This window comes from Delphinus delphis, chromosome 5 (genome assembly GCF_949987515.2).
Source record: "Delphinus delphis chromosome 5, mDelDel1.2, whole genome shotgun sequence".
Lineage (NCBI taxonomy): Eukaryota > Metazoa > Chordata > Mammalia > Artiodactyla > Delphinidae > Delphinus > Delphinus delphis.
In genome coordinates, this window is record NC_082687.1 from 53,297,980 (window position 1) to 53,319,734 (window position 21,755).

General features: G+C 35.1%; 1 protein-coding gene across 4 annotated transcripts in view; it reads left to right on the forward strand.

Moving 5' to 3' along the window:
• Positions 1-9,537: 9,537 nt before the first annotated feature.
• Positions 9,538-21,755, forward strand: part of LOC132425935 (UDP-glucuronosyltransferase 2C1-like) — a 36,888-nt gene continuing 24,670 nt past the window's right edge. For 2 of the 4 annotated variants that reach the window (XM_060012437.1, XM_060012439.1), the window contains exons 1-2: positions 9,539-10,329; positions 16,355-16,503. In XM_060012437.1, coding sequence (XP_059868420.1) covers positions 9,609-10,329; positions 16,355-16,503 — 870 coding nt within the window. In that variant the 5' untranslated portion in view covers positions 9,539-9,608. Of the gene's footprint in view, positions 10,330-15,545; positions 16,097-16,354; positions 16,504-21,755 lie in introns of those variants that run through there. The other 2 variants (XM_060012438.1, XM_060012440.1) reach the window with 2 other exon arrangements.

The window sequence follows — 21,755 nt, forward strand, 5'->3', positions numbered from 1 at the left end:
TCCTTTCCAGAAAATTTTCAACAGACTTTGCCCAGCTCCATCAGAGGGATCACTATCTGAGGCAGCCATAGCCTTACAAAATGTATTCCTTAAATAATAAGAGTTGTATGTTGCAATTACTCTTTGATCTCTGGGATGAAGAATGGTTGTTGTGTTAGCAGGCATGAAAACTACAGTAATCTCATTACACATCTCCATCAGAGCTCTTGGGTAACCAGGTGCTTTGTCAATGAGCAGTATGTTTGAAAGGAACCTTTTCTTTCTGAGCAGAGGACTCAACACTGGGCTGAAAATATTCAGTAATCCATGTTGTAAAGAGGAGATGTGCTGTCATCTGGGTTTTGTTGTTCCATTTATAAAGCACAGGCAGAGTATATTTAGCATGATTCTTAAGGGCCCTAGGACTTTTGGAATGGTAAAAGAGCACTGGCTTCAACTTCAAGTCACTAGCTGCTTTGGCCCCTAACAAGAGAGTCAGCTTGTCCTCTGAAACTTTAAAGTCAGGCATTGACTTCTCTTCTCTAACTATGAAAGTCCTAAATTGCATCATCTTCCAATATAAGGATCTTTTGTCAACATTGGAAGTCTGTTGTTTAGGGTAGCCACTTTTTTTTGTTTTGTTTTGCTTTTTTTTTTTTTTTTTTTTTGGCAGTACACGGGCCTCTCACTGTTGTGGCCTCTCCCATTGTGGAGCACAGGCTCCGGACGCGCAGGCTCAGTGGCCATGGCTCACGGGCCCAGCCACTCTGCGGCATGTGGGATCTTCCCGGACAGGGGCACGAACCCGTGTCCCCTGCATCGGCAGGCAGACTCTCAACCACTGCACCACCAGGGAAGCCCTAGGGTAGCCACTTTTATGAATGATCTTAGCTAGATCTTCTGGATAACTTGCTGTAGCTTCTACATCAGCACTTGCTGCTTCACCTTGTACTTTTATGTTATGAAGTTGGCTTCTTTCCTTCAACTAAATGATTCAAACTCTGCTAGTTCCAACGTTTCTTCTGCAGCTTCCTCACCACTCTCAGCCTTCTCAGAACTGAAGAGAGTTAAGTCTTTGCTCTGGATTAGGCTTTGGCTTAAGAGAATGTTGTGGCTGATTTGATCTCCTATCTAGACCACAGACATTTTCTCCACATCAGTAATAAGACTATTTCACTTTCTTATCATTTGTGTGCTTGCTGGAGTAGCACTTTTCATTTCCTTCTAGAACTTTTCATTTGCAAAAATATTCCTTGATTTTGTGCAAGAGGCCTAGCTTTTGGCCTACCTTAGCTTTCCACCTGCCTTCATAACTAAGCTTTATTATTTCTAGCTTTTGATTTAAAACGAAGTACATTCAACTCTTCCTTTTACTAGATACTTAGAGGCCATTGCAGTGTTATTAATGGCCTAATATCAATATTGTTGTGCCTGAGGGAAGGGGGAGATCTGAGGAGTGGGAGAGAGACAGGGGAATAGCCAATTGATGGAGAAGTTAGAACACATATATTTATTGATTAAGTTCATCATCTTATATGAGTGAGGTGTTCTGGTGCAACCTCACAACTTAAAATAGTAACAACAAAGATCACTGATCACAGATCACCATCGAAAATATAATAATAATGAAAAAATTTGAAATATTTCAAGATCACCCAAATGTAACAAAAACATATGAAGTGAACAAAGGCTATTGGTAAATGGCACGGATTGACTTAATTCACTCAGTGTTACCACAAACTTTCACTTTGTCAAAAGCCAACATGTGTGATGCACGATATAGCAAAACACAACAAAACAAGGTATGAGTGTACATTTCAAGGACCCTTTCTCTATATAAGATCAGTTTCATAGTTACAACATGGATGTATTTTGGGATATCCACTATAGCCTTGAAACATCTTCCTCTCACCACCACCCTGATCCAAACCAAAGCACAAACACAAGATAAGATCACATTTCTATGGATGGTACAAATTAACGGTCTTAAAAAGTTAAAGAATGCAGGATGATTAGCTCCATCATATCTGGGCCTTGCAAAACCAAAAGATCCTGGAAAATGGTACTGGCCTCCTGCAAACTCATCCAAGAATTCACTCTACTCTCAGCCTCTCTTTAAGATGGGATATCTCTGCTAGAGCCTATTAACACATCTTCAGGTACATAGTAGGAGGTCATTTCTTTGGTAATTGTGTTCTCTGCCATCTCTATCTGAGAAGATCAGACAGAGGGCTCATTCACTTGGAACAGAAACAGCAAACATTTACAATTTTTACTGAGGACTATATAAAATAAACTTTTTTCTCTTCACTCATAATATAGGCCAATGAGATGAATTATCTGGATATCCTTCAGAAAATTGTATGAACTGACTATGTTGATATAACATTGAGCTAATCACACAGGATGAACAAGAAGTGACTATTATGTTGGACACCTGTGTAAGTCACATGCACCTTAGAAAGTGGGAGATAAACCCTATGAATATTCAAGTGTGATCTGCCACATCAGTGACATTAATTGGAATCCAGTGATCAGGGGTATTTGAGGACATGATTTCCAAAAGAGAATAGATTTTTGTATTTGCCTTTCTTTCTACAAAGGGAAAAAAACAGTAGTTATTTGTAGGCCTTTCCAGGAATTGGGGAAAGCATATGTATTCCATCCTGTGACTCATATGCCAGGTAACACAAAACACTACCAGTTTTGAGTGGGCCCATAGCAGAACAGAATTCTGCAGTTGGTGTAGCCTGTGGTGGGCTATAATATTAGGTAGACCTTATAGTATTAAATACATCAATAGTGAGAAAAGACACTGTACGGAATCTCTGCCAAGGTTAATGGCAGAATCACAACACAGCATTACAAAGTCATCTAGACTGAAGAATTACATGTGTTTGGAAAAACAACCCCTGGCATGCTATGGGACCCTGTTAGAGATGGAACATTCAACCATAGGACAGAATATTATTTCCTACCAGAGATTATCCATCATAGAATAGGGAATAAGCAATAAAGTAGGCAAAATTACCCAGCCAGGTCACATCAGACAGCCTTTATTATCATCCACCCCAGTGCCTGTCCCTAGAACAAATTAACAAAGTGGTGACAGTGAGTGGAGCTATGCATGGGCTCCAACATATGGGCTCCTGTTTACCAAGGCTTATGTAACTACTCCCTAACTGAGTATCAAGATGATCACATCTGCTAGGAATCTAATTAAACACTGAGTTCCTGATAAGGCACTGTTGTATGAGTAGACCAACTGGATACTGGGGGCCAATTTCCTAACTTGGATCTCTTCCACACTGGCTATTTACCCTGACAGGAATAGTCACATATACTAGGAATTATTCTATCTTATTAACTGCATGAACTCTGCAAAAAGGTCACATTCCATTAACCAGGAATTTTAGCAATTTTAACAGTTCATAACACTGAAAGATATAAAAATGGTAAAAAAATCAAGATATTTTAAGGCCATGGGTGAAAATTGACTTCAGCGTGTGAACACAAAGTCTTATGAGTAGCTTACTTATTTGGTAGAAAACAGTATGGGATATTTTGAATTTCCAAATTATGCTGTTCCTATTCTAGATGTCAATTCGCCTCAAATTCTAATTTCTTTTTCTTCAATCATTGATACCCCCAGTTTCTGCTGTTGATTCTGTTTGGGGCAATGTAATCTCAAAAGTGGCTACAGTCAGAAAGCTATAGTGATCTTAGGGTTCACATCATTAGCTTCCCTTCTCTTAGTTGTCATGTTTCTGTGATGCCTGATATTCATAACTGAAAATAGTGTTACGTATAATTTGTCCAGTTTTCTATTTGCTCATGGCAGAGGGTTAGTCTGGTCCCTGTTAACCCTATCATGGCCAGAAATGGAGTCAATACCTTAAATGACTTAATTACTAAGCAGTTTAACCAACTTGGAATAGTCTTTGAGTAGACAAATGGGAGCAGAAACTGAGGAAGATTTCTAACAAAAAGGGAATTTTTGTAATGTAGAAATTCAGTGACTTGCTGAACTCATATGCAAGAGAAAGCACACCCTTTTGTTTTTCCAAACTTACTAAGATTAGGAGAACAAAGTAAACACCTTTTATTCCTGCTAAAGTACATCCAGGCCAGTAAACACCTAATAATATTGAGAGAGTAATGTTGATAATGGATAAATTTGTTGGCTCTGGGTCAAAGTTCTTTAACTCTTCTGTAGTTCATGACAAATATAATTCTGAAAAAGCGTTGATGCAGAGAAATTTTTAGTGACATCTAAGCATTATTTAAAATTTTATTTTTTCCAGTTTATCGAGATAAAATTGACACATAACGTATAATTTTGAGGTGATTTGAAATGCTTATATATTACAAATATATACTGGTATTAATTAACACCTCTATGACATCACATAATTATCATTCTTTTCTTTTGTGGTAAGAAAACTGAAAATCTATTCACTTAACAACTTTCAAGCATAATACAATACTATTAACAATAACCATTCTGTACATTGAATGCCCAGAACTTATTCATCCTATAACTGGAAGTTCGTGCCCTTTGACCATTTTCTCCCCCTTTACCTTAACCCTCAGCCCCTGGAAACCATCATTCTATTCTCCGTTTCTATAAGTTTAGCATTTTTAGATTCCATATATAAGTGATATCATACAGTATTTGTCTTTCTCTATCGGACTTACTTAACTTAACATAATGACCTCAAGGTCCGTCCATGTTGTGGCAAAAAGAAAGACTTCCTTCTCTCTCACAGCTAAAGAATTTTTGATTGTATGCAATGTATCACATCAACTTTATCCACTGATGGACTCAGGTTGTTTCCATATTTTGGCTGTAGTTAATAATGCTGAAATAAACATGAAAGTGCAGATATCTCTCCAAGATTCTGTCTCCATTCCCATTGGATATATACCCAGAAGCAGAATTGCTTAATCATGTGGTAGCTTTATTTTTCTTTTGAGAAACCTACATAGTGTTTTCCATAGTAGCCATATTAATTTACATTTCCCAAAACAGTATACTAGAGTTCTCTTTTCTCCACATCCTAACCAACACTTTTTTTTTTCTTTTTTTTTGCGGTACGCGGGCCTCTCACCGTTGCAGCCTCTCCCGCTGCGGAGCACAGGCTCCGGACGCGCAGGCTCAGTGGCCATGGCTCACGGGCCCAGCCACTCTGCGGCATGCGGGATCCTCCCGGACCAGGGCACAAACCCGCGTCCCCTGCATCGGCAGGCGGACCCCCCAACCACTGCGCCACCAGGGAAGCCCCCTAACCAACACTTTTTATACTTTGTGTTTTGATGATAACCATTCTAACAGGAGTGAGGTGACATATCACTGTGGCTTTGATTTGCATTTCTGTGATCTTTAAAAATGTTGAGCATATTTCAATGTAGTTGTTGGTCATATATATGTATTCTTTGGAAAAATTATTCAATGTGTCTGCCCATTTTTAAATTAGATTTTTTTTTTTTTACTGTTAAATGTATGAGTTTTTTCTTAATTAATTTTTAGTGGAATATAGTTGATTTACAATGTTGTGTTAGTTGCTGTACAGCAAAGCAAATTGGGAGATTGGGTTTGACATATGAATTCTTTTTATATTTTGGATATTAATATCTTATCAGATATATGATTTGCTAATATCTTCTCCCATTCTGTCTGTTACCTTCTCTTTTGTTGATTTTTCCTTTTTCTGTGCAGAACTTATTAGTTTGATAAGGTCCCACTTGTTTATTTTTGCTCTTGTTGCTGTGCTTTTGGTGTCAATCCAAAAAATCATTGCCAAGACCAATGTCAAGGGGCATTTCTCCTGTCTGTTTCTCTAGGAATGTTTTCAGTTTTTGTTATCATATTTAATTCTTTATCCATTTCATGCTAATTTTGTGAGTGGTGTTGTATAGGGGTTCAGTTTCATTCTTCTACCTGTGGTGATCTGGTTTTCCTACCCCATTTACTGAAGAGATTATCCATTCCCCATTTAGAGTTATTGGATTTTGTGTCAAATATTAGTTGACCTTACTTATGACAGCTTTTTTTTGAACTCTCTATTCTGTTCCATTGGTCTATGTGCATATTTTATGCCAGTGCCATACCGTTTTGATTATTATTCCTTTGTAATATAATTTGAATCAGGAAGTGTGATGCCTCCAGCTCTGTCCTTCTTTCTTGAGATTGCTTTGGCAATTCAGGGTGTTTTGTGGCTCCATACAAATATTAGGATTGTTTTTTCCTATTTTTGTGAAGATACGTTGGAATTTTTATATGAACTGCATTAAATAGAGAATGCTTTGGTTATTATGGACATTTTAACAATATTCTACTCATCCATGACTTTGTATATCATTATAATTTTTTGTGTCTTCTTCTATTAATTTCAAAAATGTCATAGTTTCCTGTGTACAGAACTTTCCTTTCACCTCCTAGGTAAATTTATTCCTAAGCATTTTATTATTTGTTATGCCATTTTGAATGGGATTATTTTCTTTGTCCCTTTTTTAGGTGTTTTGTTAATAGTGTATAGAAACACAACTTATTTCTTTTATGTTTATTTTTATCCTGAAAATATACTGAATCCACTGATTATTTCTAACAGTTTTTTTTGGTGGAGTCTTTAGAATTTCCTATATATAAGATCATGTCATCTGCAAAGAAACACAATTTTACTTTTTCCTTTCAAATTTGGATGTCGTTTATTTTATTTATTTATCTATTTATTTATTTATTTATTTTTGGCTGATTGCTCTGGCCATGACTTCTCATACTCTGTTGAATAGAACATATTTGTTGTTCCTGGTGAAACTTCAGAGGGAAAGTTTTCAATGTTTTATTATTTGCTATTATGTTATCTGTGGGTTTGTCATGGATTGCCTTTATTATGTTGTCATGTTCTTTTTATACCGAGTTTAAGTGTTTTTATCATGAAAAGATGTTGTTTTTCCAAACTTTTTGCATCTATTGAGATGATCACATAATTTTTATTTTTCATTCTCTTAATGTTGTGTATCACATTATTGATTTACTTATGTTGACCCATCCTTGAATCCCAGGGATAAATCCCATTTGATCATGGTGTATGGTCCCTTTTTTTGCACTGTTTAATTTGGTTTGTTAATGTCCTATTGAAAAATTTTACGTCTATATTCATCAAAGATATTGGTCTGTAATTTTTTACTCACTCAGATTTTGTTTTTCTGGGAAATTATTTATCTCTATTTTTGAAGGACATCATTTTCAGGTAAAATATTTTGGGTCACAGATTTTGTCTTTCAGAACTTTGAATATACGAACCAACTCTGTCCTGGACTGTGAAGTTTCTACTGAGAAATCCAATAATATTCCAATGGGTATTTCTTTGTCTGATATGAGGTGTTTTTTAGACTTTCTCAGAACATTTCTATGGATACGTCTGTTCCACATTGCTTCTTCCCTCTTGTGGGGGATTTCTTTCAATTGTATGTCTCCTATTGATCCCACAATGCAAGCCACATGTTGAGAATCTTCCATTTATTTTCCCTAGTACTGAGTCCTGAAATGTTAGTTTGTGAGTATTCTTCCAATCCAACAGACATGGGTCTGATTTCTGCACTTGCTAATTCCTGCTGTCCATGGCAGTGCACAGAAGGATACATTTCTGTGGGTCAGGGAGGAGGAGCAGAGTGGTGTGGGTGAGGTACACGAAGCACTGGAGAAACCTGTGGTCACTCAGAGGGGTCTGCAGATGAGGTGCCCAAGGAGATGGTGGGAATCCTGATGGAGTCCACAAATGGTTTAGCAGGAAGAATCACAAAGTGGTTAGTAGCAGTGCTTTGATGAGTTTAAGGCCTGGCAATGATCCCAGCCTTTCGTAGCCCCTACGCTTTTCAGATCACCTCAGTAATCTCGGTAAGGTGAGGAAAAAGTGTACATTCCTCATTGCTGGGGAAACCAGGCACTCACTCATACAACTTCACTTTCCCCTGTGGGAGACATTACATTTCACATGTATCTTTCCTGGCACTAAGCCACAATAATGTGGAAAGGAATGACACAGAAAAATGAAACTATTCTTCTTACCCTCTTCAATGCACACATTTTTGGAATTATTTGCTTCAGTGGTGGAACAAAACTTCTTCACTAGACTTTCTGATTCCCAGAAAGTTATGCTCACCCCTGGGGGAATGCCAAAATCACTGTTCTCTGTGGGGATGACAGTAGAGATATCCTATTCTGCAGTCTTGCTGATGTCACTACAGAAAAGAAATTCTTACCATGAAAACCTCAAAGGAAGCTGATATCAATGGAGGTGGAACAACATAAGATTAGAAAACAAGTCAGGATCTTGTGGGTCATTTCAGAGAGTATAGGTTTTAATGTATAGACGAGAGAAAGTTATTAAAGCATTTTACTCAAGTATGATAATTTCTGAAACAGATTTTTTTTTGAAAATCAGAGAAGTTTCTCTATGGAGAGTGAGTTGCAGGTATGCAGAAGTTGAAGCAGTGATATCAGAAGGGTATTGCAGTAAGTCAAAGTTAGATATAAAAATGACTACAGTCAGATAGATGCAGTGAAGACTACAAATGAAAATAGGTTGATTTATAATTTGTGAGTAGAATGTATAGAAATAGTAAGCAATTGAATAATTACACAATTATATTTTTATTAAGGACCAGTTATTCTCATGATAATGTTATTATCATCATATATTCTTATTGATTAATTGCTTGAGGAAAATCAACTTTTTAAGCAAAAGGATTATAGATGAAGTTATTGTCCTAAATATCATTGAATACATTTCTACATGGTATAGTGTCTTCCAGTGGTGAAGATCCAAGCAAAAAATGGAATTTTACATTATAAAAAGTATCTTAGAACAGGAAGGCAAGGAAAATAGAATTGGATGTGCTGGAAGGAAGGATAAGATTATCTAATTATGTTCTTCATGACTTCTGCATTCTAAGATATCTCTTCTCGATATAACATTAATCTGATGAGAACCAGAACTTGAACTCCTATCTTCAATAACAGTAAAAAGATATCTTTTTCTTCTTCTCTTAAAGATAGATGTGATTTAGCAGGAAAGGCACTGAATTTAGCTTCAGAACATTTGGATCTAAATCTCCCTGCCTTAACATCTCAAAGTGTGCATATTCTCTCCTTCTGGCAGTAAGTGATGGCCTCATTCTTATCTGCAATATTTGGCAGAATTATCAGTATGAGAAACACTACAGAGACCATTCTGTTCAAAAGAACATTCAAATAAAACCAGAGAAAAAGATCCAAACAATCTAGTCTTATTTGCATATGCATCAGATGATGATGGATTTTCTTAATATTATTTAGAAATTATTATGGATTTGTGTTTAACTTCACACACCCTTTTTTTGATATCCTCTAAAAGAAGTTTGGTAACTCTCATTCTGAGGTTTGTTTTTTCCTAACTTATTTTATTGACATTTTTTTTTTCCATCAAGGCACTTGCATTTCATTTTACTCCTCAATACAAAGTACACAACTCAAAGTTCAGCCCAACCTACTATAAATTGATTGGGAGGGTCAAGTACAAATCTTTGGATTGTGAGTTTCATGCACTTGGTTTAAGCCCAGATTTAGTTTGAGCAAACTTAATATCATGAAGACTGTGAAAGGCTTCTGTGTCCTTTTCATGCTGCATCTATGGTTCTTTGACTTTGGAAGGACTGGGAAGGTACTTGTGTGGCCCATGGATTTTAGTCATTGGATTAATCTAAAAGTTATTCTGGAAGAACTCCACCTTCATGGACATGAGATAACCATCCTGGTACCTTCAACAAGTTCTCTGCTTGATCATACCAAGATTCCCTTTAATGTGGAGATACTTCAACTTTCAATAAGTAAAGAAAGTTTCATGGAAGAATTCAGTGCTGATCTCTATACACTTTCTTTTGAACTGCCGAAACTTTCATGGTGGGACAGGCAAGTGAAAATGACAAAAGTTATAAAAAATTTTTTAGCATCAGCTAAAAGAGTATGTGACAGTGCTGTCACAAACAAGGATTTACTCAGCAGGCTACAGGCAGCTAAATTTGATATCTGTATTGCTGACCCTTTAAGCTTTTGTGGGGAATTGGTGGCTGAACTCCTCAATATTCCGTTTATATACTCTTTTCGGTTTTCCTATGGGAATGTCATTGAGAGATTGTGTGCCAGGCTTCCTATGCCTTCTTCATATGTTCCTGGCATCACATCAAGACTGACAGACAACATGACTTTTATACAGAGGCTGGAGAACTGGTTATTGTATACAATGAGTGATATGATGTCTTCATACTATGCATTTGCAGAATGGGATGAGTATTACAGCAAGATTTTAGGTAAGAGAAATTTGCATGTAATAATGATTCATATTTCATATGTAAAATGTGAATATTTATCTGACTGTAGGAAAACTTACAAAAGACTTTTTTTTTTAAGTGAGGACCCAAGCTCCTGTTGCTTAACTGTTTTGAGTGAAAACAATAAAAACAGCTCTTTTTCTTTCTTTTTTTAAATTTTTCTTTTTAGATCATTGAGTACTGCAAACATATCAGAGAAGGAATATTCTCTATATTTCTCCATAAATTCTATTTGATGCTACTAATTTTTTTTCCAGAGTATCTGGAAAAGCCAAATCTGACGTGTGCTTAAGTTCCATAACCTTAGACTACTTCTCTCTTGTTTACTTCTCCTTTTATACACTTGTTTTCTTTCTGATTAACCTGCTGTCTCTCAGGCTTTCTGTTTGCATCCTATCAAGGCTTGATTGACTGATTCCTGGGGTTGGAAAGTGGTAAGCATGAAACTGGAAAATAAATAAATATATCTTGATTTCATTTGCTCTTGTCTTCAAAAGGAGAAACAAGGAAGATTTTTCTCTAAAGGACCATGTTTCTAGACTTTTAAACTTATCCCATTGTTATCTTGTTATTGTTCTATTCATAATTGCATTAGAGGTCAACTAGAGAGCTTTGACCCTGAGCACAAAGCTTTTCTCAATTTAAGCAAGTCTGTAACCACTTTAATTTTCCTTTTGCATAATTGATTTTTTTATTAAAGAAACTTTTATTTAATTGTGTTAAGGATGATTTTGCATAGTATATTAGTTATCTTAGAGGAAGCAGTATCCTATTTATATTATTTAGATTTTTTGAGATATAATTAATATATAACATTGTATTAGTTTCAGGTGTGGATGAAAAAGTTAATCAATAGTCAATCTAAGAAATGGACAACTTTATTTGAGCCAATGTGGGGATTATAACCCAGGAGACAGTCTTTCAGAAAGCTCTGAGGAATGTTTCACCCATTAGAAGTCAAAGCACAGTTATATGTTTTTGAGACAAAGGGTTTTACATCAAAGGGTTATACATCAGAGTAATGTATTGACAGTTTACATAGGCCAACAAAGCGAGTAATGAGTTACTGTGACCCTTTAGGGGATTAAGGAAGGAATGTTATATCCTAAGGAGTTACCTTGTTGGCACCAGGAGGAAACTGGCTTTTTTGTTTGTTTCATTTTTGTTTTGTTTGTGAGCAGACATTCCTGTGTCTTCTAAGGAGATCTTGTTAATGTACAATGCAGATGCAAAATGGACACTAAAGGGGAGCAGGGTAGTAGCTCAAATGGCAGAGAAAATTTTACTTTAAATTTTTCTTGTCCTGCCTTAAAATCATTTTGTTTCATCACAGGTGGACAACATAATGATTTTATATTTGTACATATAGTGAAATGATCACCACTATAACTCTAGTTAACATTCATCACCACACATAGTTAAAAGTCTTTTTTATCTTGAGATGAAAACTTTAGATCTATTCTTTTAGCACATTTCAAATATTCAATACAGTATTATTAGCTATAGTCACCATACTATACATTACATCCCAGAACTGAAAGTTTATAACTTTCGTCCACCTTTACCTATCTATAGTGCCCACCCTCCAACCGTAGGATCTTGCAACAACCAATCTATTCTCTGAAACGTTTTTTTCTTTTTTTTTCTTTGAAGTTCCACATCTAAATGATATCAAACAGTATTTGTCTTTCTCAGTCTGACTTACTTCATTTACCACAATTTCAAGTTCCATTCTTGTTTATGCAAATGGAAGGTTGTCCCTTTTTTTCATGACTTAATATTACTCCATTGTTTATATAACCATGCTTTCTTTATCCATCACCCATTGGAAAACAGATTGTTTCCATATTATGGCTATTGTAAATAATGATGCAATGGACATGAGAGTACAGTAGGAATTTTATTTTGAGTTTTTTGAGGAACATCCATACTATTTTCCAAAGTACCTGCACCAATTTACATTCCCACCAACAGTGCACAAGTGCTCCCTTTTCTCCACATCCTCACCAGTATTTGTTAACTCTTGTCTTTTCGATGATAGCTATCCTAATAGGTGTGAGGTGATTCCTCATTGTGATTTTGATTTGCCTTTCTCTGATGATTAGTGATGCTGAGCACCTTTTTATGTATTTGTTGGCTATTTGAATATCTTCTTTGGAAAGATGTCTACTCAGGTCCTTTGCTCATTTTTTTAAATGAATTATTTGCATTTTTGTTTGTTTGTTTTTTTGCTGTCAAATTCTATGAGTTCCTTAGACATTTTGGGTGGTAATGACAAATCAGATACATGGTTTGCAAATATTTTCTCTCATTTCATAGGTTGCTTTTTCATTTTGTTGATCATTTCTTTTGCTCTTCAGAAGCTTGTTAATTTGAAGTAGTCTTCACTTTTTTATTTTTAATTTTATTGCTTATGCTTTTGGTGTCATATTTTAAAAATTATTGCTAAGACCCATGTCAAGGAGCTTTTCTCCCATGTTTCCTTCTAGGAATTTTATGGTTTTTCAGGTCTTATATTTATGTTTTTAATCCTTTGCAAGTTAATTTTTGTAGCAGAGTAAAATGGGGGTCTAGTTTCATTCTTTTGCATGTGAATATCCAATTTTTTCAGCGAAAATTATTTAAAAGACTGTCTTCCTCCACTATTTCTGGCTGCCTTGTGAAATATTAGTTGACCTTATATGCATGGGCTTATTTCTGGGCTGATCAATGGGTTTGTTTTCATGCCAGTACCATATTGCTTTGATTAGTACAGCTTTAAAATATTGCTTGAAATCAGAAAGTGTGATGCCTCCAGGTTTGTTCTTCTTTATCACAAATGCTTTGGCTATTTGGAGTCTTTTGCACTTCCATATGAATTTTGAAAGTGTTTTCTTTGGTACATATTTTAACAGGAGTATCTCTAATACCCTATCATTACTAAAAATTAATTTTATTCCTAAAGAATTAAAATTTACCCTTTTGGTTGTGATCTATTATTTTATGTAGCCACTTCCATTTTTCTTTTTTGGATATCTGTTAAAAATTTCCTCCGAGAAATTATTTCTTCAACAACTCACAAACAATATGAGTGCTTCTAATGAAGTATGCTGCCCAGGAATATGCCATATATTCAAAAAAGGCATATGACTTAATCAAGGTCGACATGTTGCACTGAGGATTTTTCTGGGCACTCTGTGACAGAAACAGGTGCTTATATCTCTAGACTTGACCCTAAAACAAAAATAAATGTGGACAGAAACTGCTGTACCCATCACTTACCCAAAGTCACAGTCCAAGCTGCAAAAGGCAAAACCAAAAAAAGATAACTTAAAATCTCATCCTAGTGACATTTTCTGAGCCATGGATCAAGCAGTGACTGATCTATAGGTGTATTGAAGTTATTTGTTTACCTCTGGTTCCAGCAATTTTGTACTCAGTTTTGGAAGCTCTTTTATAGTGAGACATAAGTTATAGGACACAACTCTGTCTCTGATTCCTTGCTAGCTCTTGGCACCTTAGAACATTCTTTTGGGGAATATATCAATAATCTGAGAAAGAATAATAAAGTCTTGGTAAATAGAAGAAAAAAATTTCTTTTACTCTCATAAATTTTAAAATGCTATTAGATATAGATTATCATTCAGTATCAATTTAGTATCTCCATTATAAAATGTATTCCAAGTATATTTTTCAAATTTCAAAACTGTAACTCATAACTTATACAATTATAAATTGAATCATGTCATAGATATGTTCAAATAATTGAGGAGAAAACAAGTAAGAAGGTATCTGGTTCAAACCATATTTTGAGGAAATATTAATATAACATTTTGGGAGACAAAGGAATGTTAGGATAATACTATTGGGTTAGACACAAAAATGGTCAATGTCTAATAGGGCAATAAAATCATAATTTAGGGGATGATATTTTCTACCAGACAGAAATATACACACCAACTTTTTAACTTCACAGTGTCTGAACAAAAAAGTCCAAAATAAATCAATAATAACAAAATAAAATGTAGGCACACTTTCCTGAAGATGTAAATAATCCTTTAATCATTCAACAAATGCCCCAGCATTATATCAAATGTGGCATTGCTTTTGGAAATTTGGAAAAGTTTTTCCAAATTTGACATATTTTCTCACAATCTCCTTATTCAGATCAATTATTTTTTTATTTCTCCTACAATATTATCTTCATTTCAATAAGATGCATTAATCACACCAGATTACTAAATCAGTAGTGGAGAATTAACAGGAAAAAGATATCATCTTGATATGAAAGAAAGTGAACCAAACATATGACCCTGCAATTCTACTCCTAGGTTTATAACCAAGAAAAATGAACACATATGTCCACAGAAAACATATGCATGAATGCTCAGAGCAGCATTATTTATAGTAGACAAACATGAAAACAACCCAAAAGTTCACCAACTAATGAATGAATAAACAAAATGACGTATATCCTTACAAAAATATCATTCAACAGCAAAAAGTAATGAAATACTGATACATACTACCACGTGGATGACCCATGAAAAACATTATGCTAAATGAAAGAAGGCAGCAAAAAAGACCACATAGTATATGATTTCATTTATATTAAGTTAAATAGGGTTTTTCTGGAATAGGCAAATGAAGCAAAAAGTAGATTAGTGGTTGTCACGGGCTGGGAAGAGGGAGAAATGAAGAATGACTGCCAATGGATACAGGATTTCTTTTGCAAGTAATAAAATTTTTTTTAATTTAATAATGGTGATGGTTTCACAATGTTATAAATGTACTAAAAACTACTCAATAGTTTATTTAAAAAGAAGAATTGTACGGTATATAAATTATACCTCAATAAAACTGTCATTAAGAAAAGCGTGGGTGTAAAGCATCACACAAAGAGAATAAAATTATACCCATGGCTGATACAAATAAGGCTCCAATATGGGGTCTGTACTGGGTCTGAAACTGGATTTTGAATACTTTTGTCATTACCAGAATAAAACCCCTAAATTACTGAGATTTGCTTGTGATCTTTTACATAGATAGATTGTCCTGGTAAGATCAAAACCCTTATATTTTCTGATCAAAACTTTACCACACTTAGAACATCAAGGAGAATATTCAAAAAGCCATGCAGTGAGAAACCAGATAGCTATAGTTTCCTCCTATCAGTGATATGGAGTACGTATTTCAAAAGGACACCAAAACTCTGTGTAAGGTTTTTATACCACAGTAATTGAATAGAATTCAAAAATGAAGCTGTAGTTCCCAACTAAGTAAAATGATTTAATTCAGAGTCACTAATCTGAGTTCTTATTCTGTTAATGTTCACTTGGTTTCCACTTCAGTTCAAAGGTAACCCTTTTGTACTGTTTACCAGCTAAATATGTCAAAATAGCAAATATTTCATCACCAAATTATTATGCAGTGCTCTCTCTTCACCAAAGAGGACAAAGTCTTGTAAAACAGGAGCTATAATTATGTACAGCAAAGGAATAATCACTTTTAAATGTTTATGAAAAGATTTCCATTCCTGATAGGATATAATAAGTATGGAAGCATAGTCCCAAACACCAGAAGAAAAGATGGATACATTTCAAAAGCTGTTTTTAAAAGATATCAGAGGTTTTGGAGCAATGAGGATGAGATAAATTGGAATTCCAGAAGAGGAGGAGACTCTACCATAGTAGGCTGGGATCACTGGCTGAATTTCTTGTTCATTGCTAGGAGCACATGCTGATTCTGAGCTTGGAGTGGGACTCAGGTATGCTCAAGCAGAAAGAGTCTGTTGGCAGAGAGAAAGCAGCAGGCTTTTGCCTTGTTCCATACTTAAATCTGTGTTTGGTTATTCATAATCTCAGTATTGTGTACTCTTGGGGGGCAAAGTCCTATTGATTTCTCATGGGTTGCATAGAACTAATATTGCTTCTTTAAAGATTTTTCTTAGAAAATTCTATCGTAAAGCATGTCCCACTTAACATATCAGATTGTTTTCCCTCTATCGTCTTTTATTTTTGTTCAGGAAAACGTACCACATTATGTGAAATTATGGGGAAAGCTGAAATGTGGTTGATTCGAACATACTGGGATTTTGAATTTCCATTCCCTTACTTACCTAATGTTGAATTTGTTGGAGGACTGCACTGCAAGCCTGCAAAGCCCTTACCTAAGGTAATTAAATGTGCTTCTTTTTGCTTCTCTGAGTATTTACCTCCTGGAATCATTTCTAGTTTATTATTTTTTAGTATTTGACCCTCAAACTGAAAACCTGGACACAGGAATTATCCACCTTAGACTATTACATTACCATTAAGTATTTACTACATTATTGTGGTAATCATTAGTGATGCTTATCAAATATGCCACATATTTGACAACAGTAATGTCCCTAGCCCCTGAGTTTAGTGGAATTGTCCAATACTCTCAGGGCAATGAGAATGAACTGAAGTGACAGGTATCACTTCCAGGTCCAACACAATTATCAGGTGCACTTACTCCAGAGTTCTCTTTTCCTTTGTGATGTCTTTGGGCTGTGTTCCAGAGTAGCTACTCTGCCAATCTGAGTCCTGGTTAAAGAATATATATAACAGTTGCAGCTCAATGATGGACATATGACATGAGAAAGAAATAATGTAACAGGGAAGAGCCAAATCTTGACTACATGTTGGATCTGTTTCTTTTACTTTAACCTTTGCTTTCCGCTGCTGTTGTTCACTAAAAGGATACTGTCTATACATAATGGCTTGCCTTGGGGAACCCTACCCCTCTGCCTGAATGTTAAACCAAAGTGCCTTTGTTCAGGCAAACATCCAGACCCTGTCCACCTGTGGATGGCTGCAAGAAAGAAGAAATTAACACATCCCCTCCCCGAGGCTGGCCGTTCCAGGTGATATTTGCAAAACTTACGGCCTTTTTACTTTACTCCCTCATATCCCCCCCACACACTTTGTGCTATAAAAGAAACTGGCATCCAAACCCCGATAAGATGGTTATTTTGAGACTTTAGTCTGCCATCTTCTCAGTTTGCCGGCTTTCTGAATAAAGTCATATTCCTTGCCTCAGCACCTCGTCTTCAGTTCATTGGGCAGTCCTGCAGTGAGCATAGCGAGTTTGGACTTGGTAACAATAAGGTGTTGTTTTAGGCCACTGAGATTTTGGAGCTGAAAGTTATTTTGCATAACCTAGTCTAAAAACTGGACATAGTAGGGAAATTATAATAGTTTGAGAAAAGATCAAATAGAGATTGATGGCCCACCCAAAATCCTGGCATAAGTTCAGTAATGGTGACCTGTTTGGTTTGAATAGAGGAGAGAAATTAGCCTGGAGAGATTATCGGAGGATAGGTTATAAATAAACAAATGGGCAGTACTAAGTATTCTTTACTTCAAATTTAAGGTCAATGAATGATCAATGTATACTTTTTAAGCAGTAACGTGATACAACTTACCCTTTCATAAATATTATCTATTGAATTGTTTGGAATGGAGCAAGATTTAAAGGAGGGAAATGAGCTGAGATAGAAGTGCAATAGTTCCTGCAAGCCATTGTAGAGATCCAAACTACAATATGATAACAATTTTGAGTATAAATGGAGAGGTTTAGGAAGTATTTACAAAGAAAGTCAATAGGATTTTCTGAAAGGCTAGAGATTAAGGGAGAGATTTCCAGAATTAATCTTTGGCTTTTTGTTTTTTGTACATGTCATTTCTTTACATTTCTTTATTTATTTTTTGTACAGGCAATTTAGTAGAGAATATTATCATTTACGAGGAGAAGGAAAGGGGAACAGTTGTGAGGGAAAATGATTTGTTCATATTTGCATATGTTGAATGTGGTACAATGCAGTGTCTAGCAAGCATCTACCAAATACATTGGTTTATCTCAGGGGACAGATTTACATAGTATTTATGGTTTTTTAAATTAATAGACTATTTTTAGAGACACATTCACAGCAAAATGGAGCACAAAGTACAGAGAGTTCCACCTATCTCTTGCCCCCTCCCATGCACAGCTTCCCCAACCATCAATATCCCACACTCCTGCAGCACATTTGTTACATTTTATGAACCAACATTCACATTAATCTCAACCAATGTCCACTGCATACAAAAATGTTAACTCTTTGTGTTGTACATTCTATATTTTGATAAATACGTAATGACATGTATCTACCCGTATACTGTCATACAGACTCTCCACTGTCCTAAAAATTCCCTGTGCTCCACTTCTTCATCCTTCCCTGTCCCTAAATCTCTGGAAATCACCTTTTTTTTTTACTTTCTCCATAGATTTGTCTTTTCCATAAGCAGTAGTCTCACATTAGTAGTCAAGGAATAAGAACTCATGACTTTTTACTGGCTGCATTTTGTGAGCATTACATCACCCAGAGTGAAAAACAGAACTTGGGGTGGATCAAAATACTATAAACTAGATGCCTAAGGCTTCTGTGAAGAGGGGTTATTCCTGAAAACCTGACCATTGACATTAGAGAAATAGATGAAAGTATAGAATAAAGACATAAAGACAAGTATACTTTTTTAAAAAATTGAACTTTTAAAAAATATTTTATTATTTTTTTTTACTAGGGTATACTTGCTTTACAATGTTGTGTTAGTTTCTACTGTACAGTGAAGTGGAGTTCCCTGTGCTATACAGCAAGTTCTCACTAGTTATCTATTTTTTACATATTAGTGTATATATGTCAATCCCAATCTCCCTATTTATCCCACCCCCCTTTCCTCCCTGGTTGTCCATACATTTGTTCTCTACATCTGTGTTCTATTTCTACCATGCAAACAAGTTCATCTGTACCATTTTTCTAGATTCCACATACATGTGTTAATGTGTGATATTTTTCTCTTTCTGATTTAACTTCACTCTGTATGACAGTCTCTAGGTCCATCCACGTTTCTACAAATGACCCAGTTTCATTCCTTTTTATGGCTAAGTAATATTCCATTGTCTATATGTACCATATCTTCTTTATCTATTCATCTGTCGATGGGCATTTAGGTTGCTTCCATTACCTGGCTATTGTAAATGGTGCCACAAAGAACATTGGGATACATGTGTCTTTTTGAATTTTAGTTTTCTCTGGGTTTATGCCCAGTAGTGGGATTGCTGGGTCATATGGTAATTCTATTTTTAGCTTTTTAAGGAACCTCCATAGTGTTCTCCATAGTGGTTGTATCAATTTACATTCTCACCAACAGTGCAAGAGGGTTCCCTTTTCTCCACATCCTCTCCAGCATTTATTGTTTGTAGATTTTTTGATGATGGCCATTCTGACTGGTCTGAGGTGATACATCATTGAAATTTTGATTTGCGTTTCTCTAATAATTAGTGATGTTGAGTAGCTTTTCATGTGTTTTTTGGCCATCTGTATATCTTCTTTGGATAAATGTCTATTTAGGTCTTCTGCCCATTTTTGGATTGGGTTGTTTGTTTTTTTGATATTGAGCTGCATGAGCTGTTTGTATATTTTGGAGATTAATCCTTTGTTGATTCATTTACAAATATTTTCTTCCATTCTGAGGGTTGTCTTTTTGTCGTTTTATGGTTTCCCTTGCTGTGCAAAAGCTTTTAAGTTTCATTAGGTCCCATTTGTTTATTTTTGTTTTTATTTCCATTACTCTAAAAGGTGGGTCAAAAAGATCTTGCTGTGATTTATGTCAAAGAGTGTTCTGCCTATGTTTTCTTCTAAGAGTTTTATGTTGTCCGGTCTTACATTTAGGTCTTTAATCCATTTTGAGTTTATTTTTGTGTATGGTGTAAGGGAGTGTTCTAATTTTATTCTTTTATGTGTAGCTGTCCAGTTTTCTCAGCACCACTTATTGAAGAGGCTGTCTTTTCTCCATTGTATATTCTTGCCTCCTATGTCATAGATTAGTTGACCATAGGTGCGTGGGTTTATCTCTGGGCTTTATATCCTGTTCCATTGATCTATATTTCTGTTTTTGTGCCAGTATCTTTGGAACATGGTCTTTTCTTCTTAAACTTTAGCCGCATCTACTGAAGAAATACAGGGAGAATCACAGTTAATCATGTATGTGTGTTCTTATAACTCTCAGCACAACAATCCTCTAGTGAATGTGACCCAACTAGGGATCTGCAGTAAGACTCAGACTTTCATCTCTTTCTTGTAAGGAAGACGTACGAAAACGTTGGGGAGAGGAGTGAAAAATTTCCCTCGCACTACAACATGATAAAAATGTCAGTTTGATTTTGAATGCCACAACATAAGTTTGTGGAATTACAGAATTTGTTTTTCGTGCATCTCAGGGCAACAGAATGTATTAATCATACTCTCAGTTCATTCCACTCCATAATCAGCCCATGGCAAACATCTCTTTTGATTAATTTTTCTTACATTTTTTCTTTATCTTCTTCTCTTCCATTACCCCACAACCAGTGGGCACCCAGTCAAATGAATTTAATGTTTATCATCTTATTTCAATTTAAACAGATAACTGTGTATCCTTAAACTATATGTAGAAATGATTTGAGTTGTTTAATTATATAAATGATGTTATGCTATAATTCACATTTTCTCATTCTTATTAGTATATATAATTTTTTTCATATGTATACAAGTTTCAATTTGTAAATTCATTTCATTCATTCTGACTGTAGCAGAGAATTTTGGTATCAGGAATGCTTAGGGGGTTACATCTTCCACATTTTACCTAGACCTTGATTATTATTCTATTTTCTAATACGGGTCAGTTTCACAGAGGTAAAGGGATATCACACTGATGAATTTTATTTGTAATCTCCATTTATAGCAAAGTTGAACATTGTTTCAGAAACTTATCAATTATCCTTATTTTCCCTTTGTGAAACTCATATATTTTGTATATTTTTTGGATAATCTTTTTTTTCCAAGTAATATCAATTCTTTCCATCATTTAGAATATCTAGGTATAAATCCTTGATCTAGCCATTGCAAATATCTTCTCCTATGAGTCCATATATTTGTTAATATTTTCTCTAATTACCTTTTTTAAACATAAAGTACCAAATTTGATGTAATCAAATCCATCTTTTTATACATTATGATTTGTACTTTTAAAAATCTCATTTAAAATACTTTTCTCTTTACTAAGGTTAAAAAGACATTCTCCTATATTTTATTGTTAAATGTATAATATTCTATTTTAATGTGATACATTTAATCCATTCAGATTTTTAAAATTAATACATGATAGGAGGTAAATATTCACCTCCCTTTTTTGTCTGAATAATGAACATATTATTGTACCACCAGTTAATAAACCATCCACTTAGTGTGATATTTTCTCACTGATTATCCCAATGAATTATATCATCTTATCATACAGGAGGGTTTCACATACTCATGGCTCTCTTTCTGGCCTCACTACTTTATTCTGTTGTTGACTTTGTTAGCAGGTCAGTAGATTTCA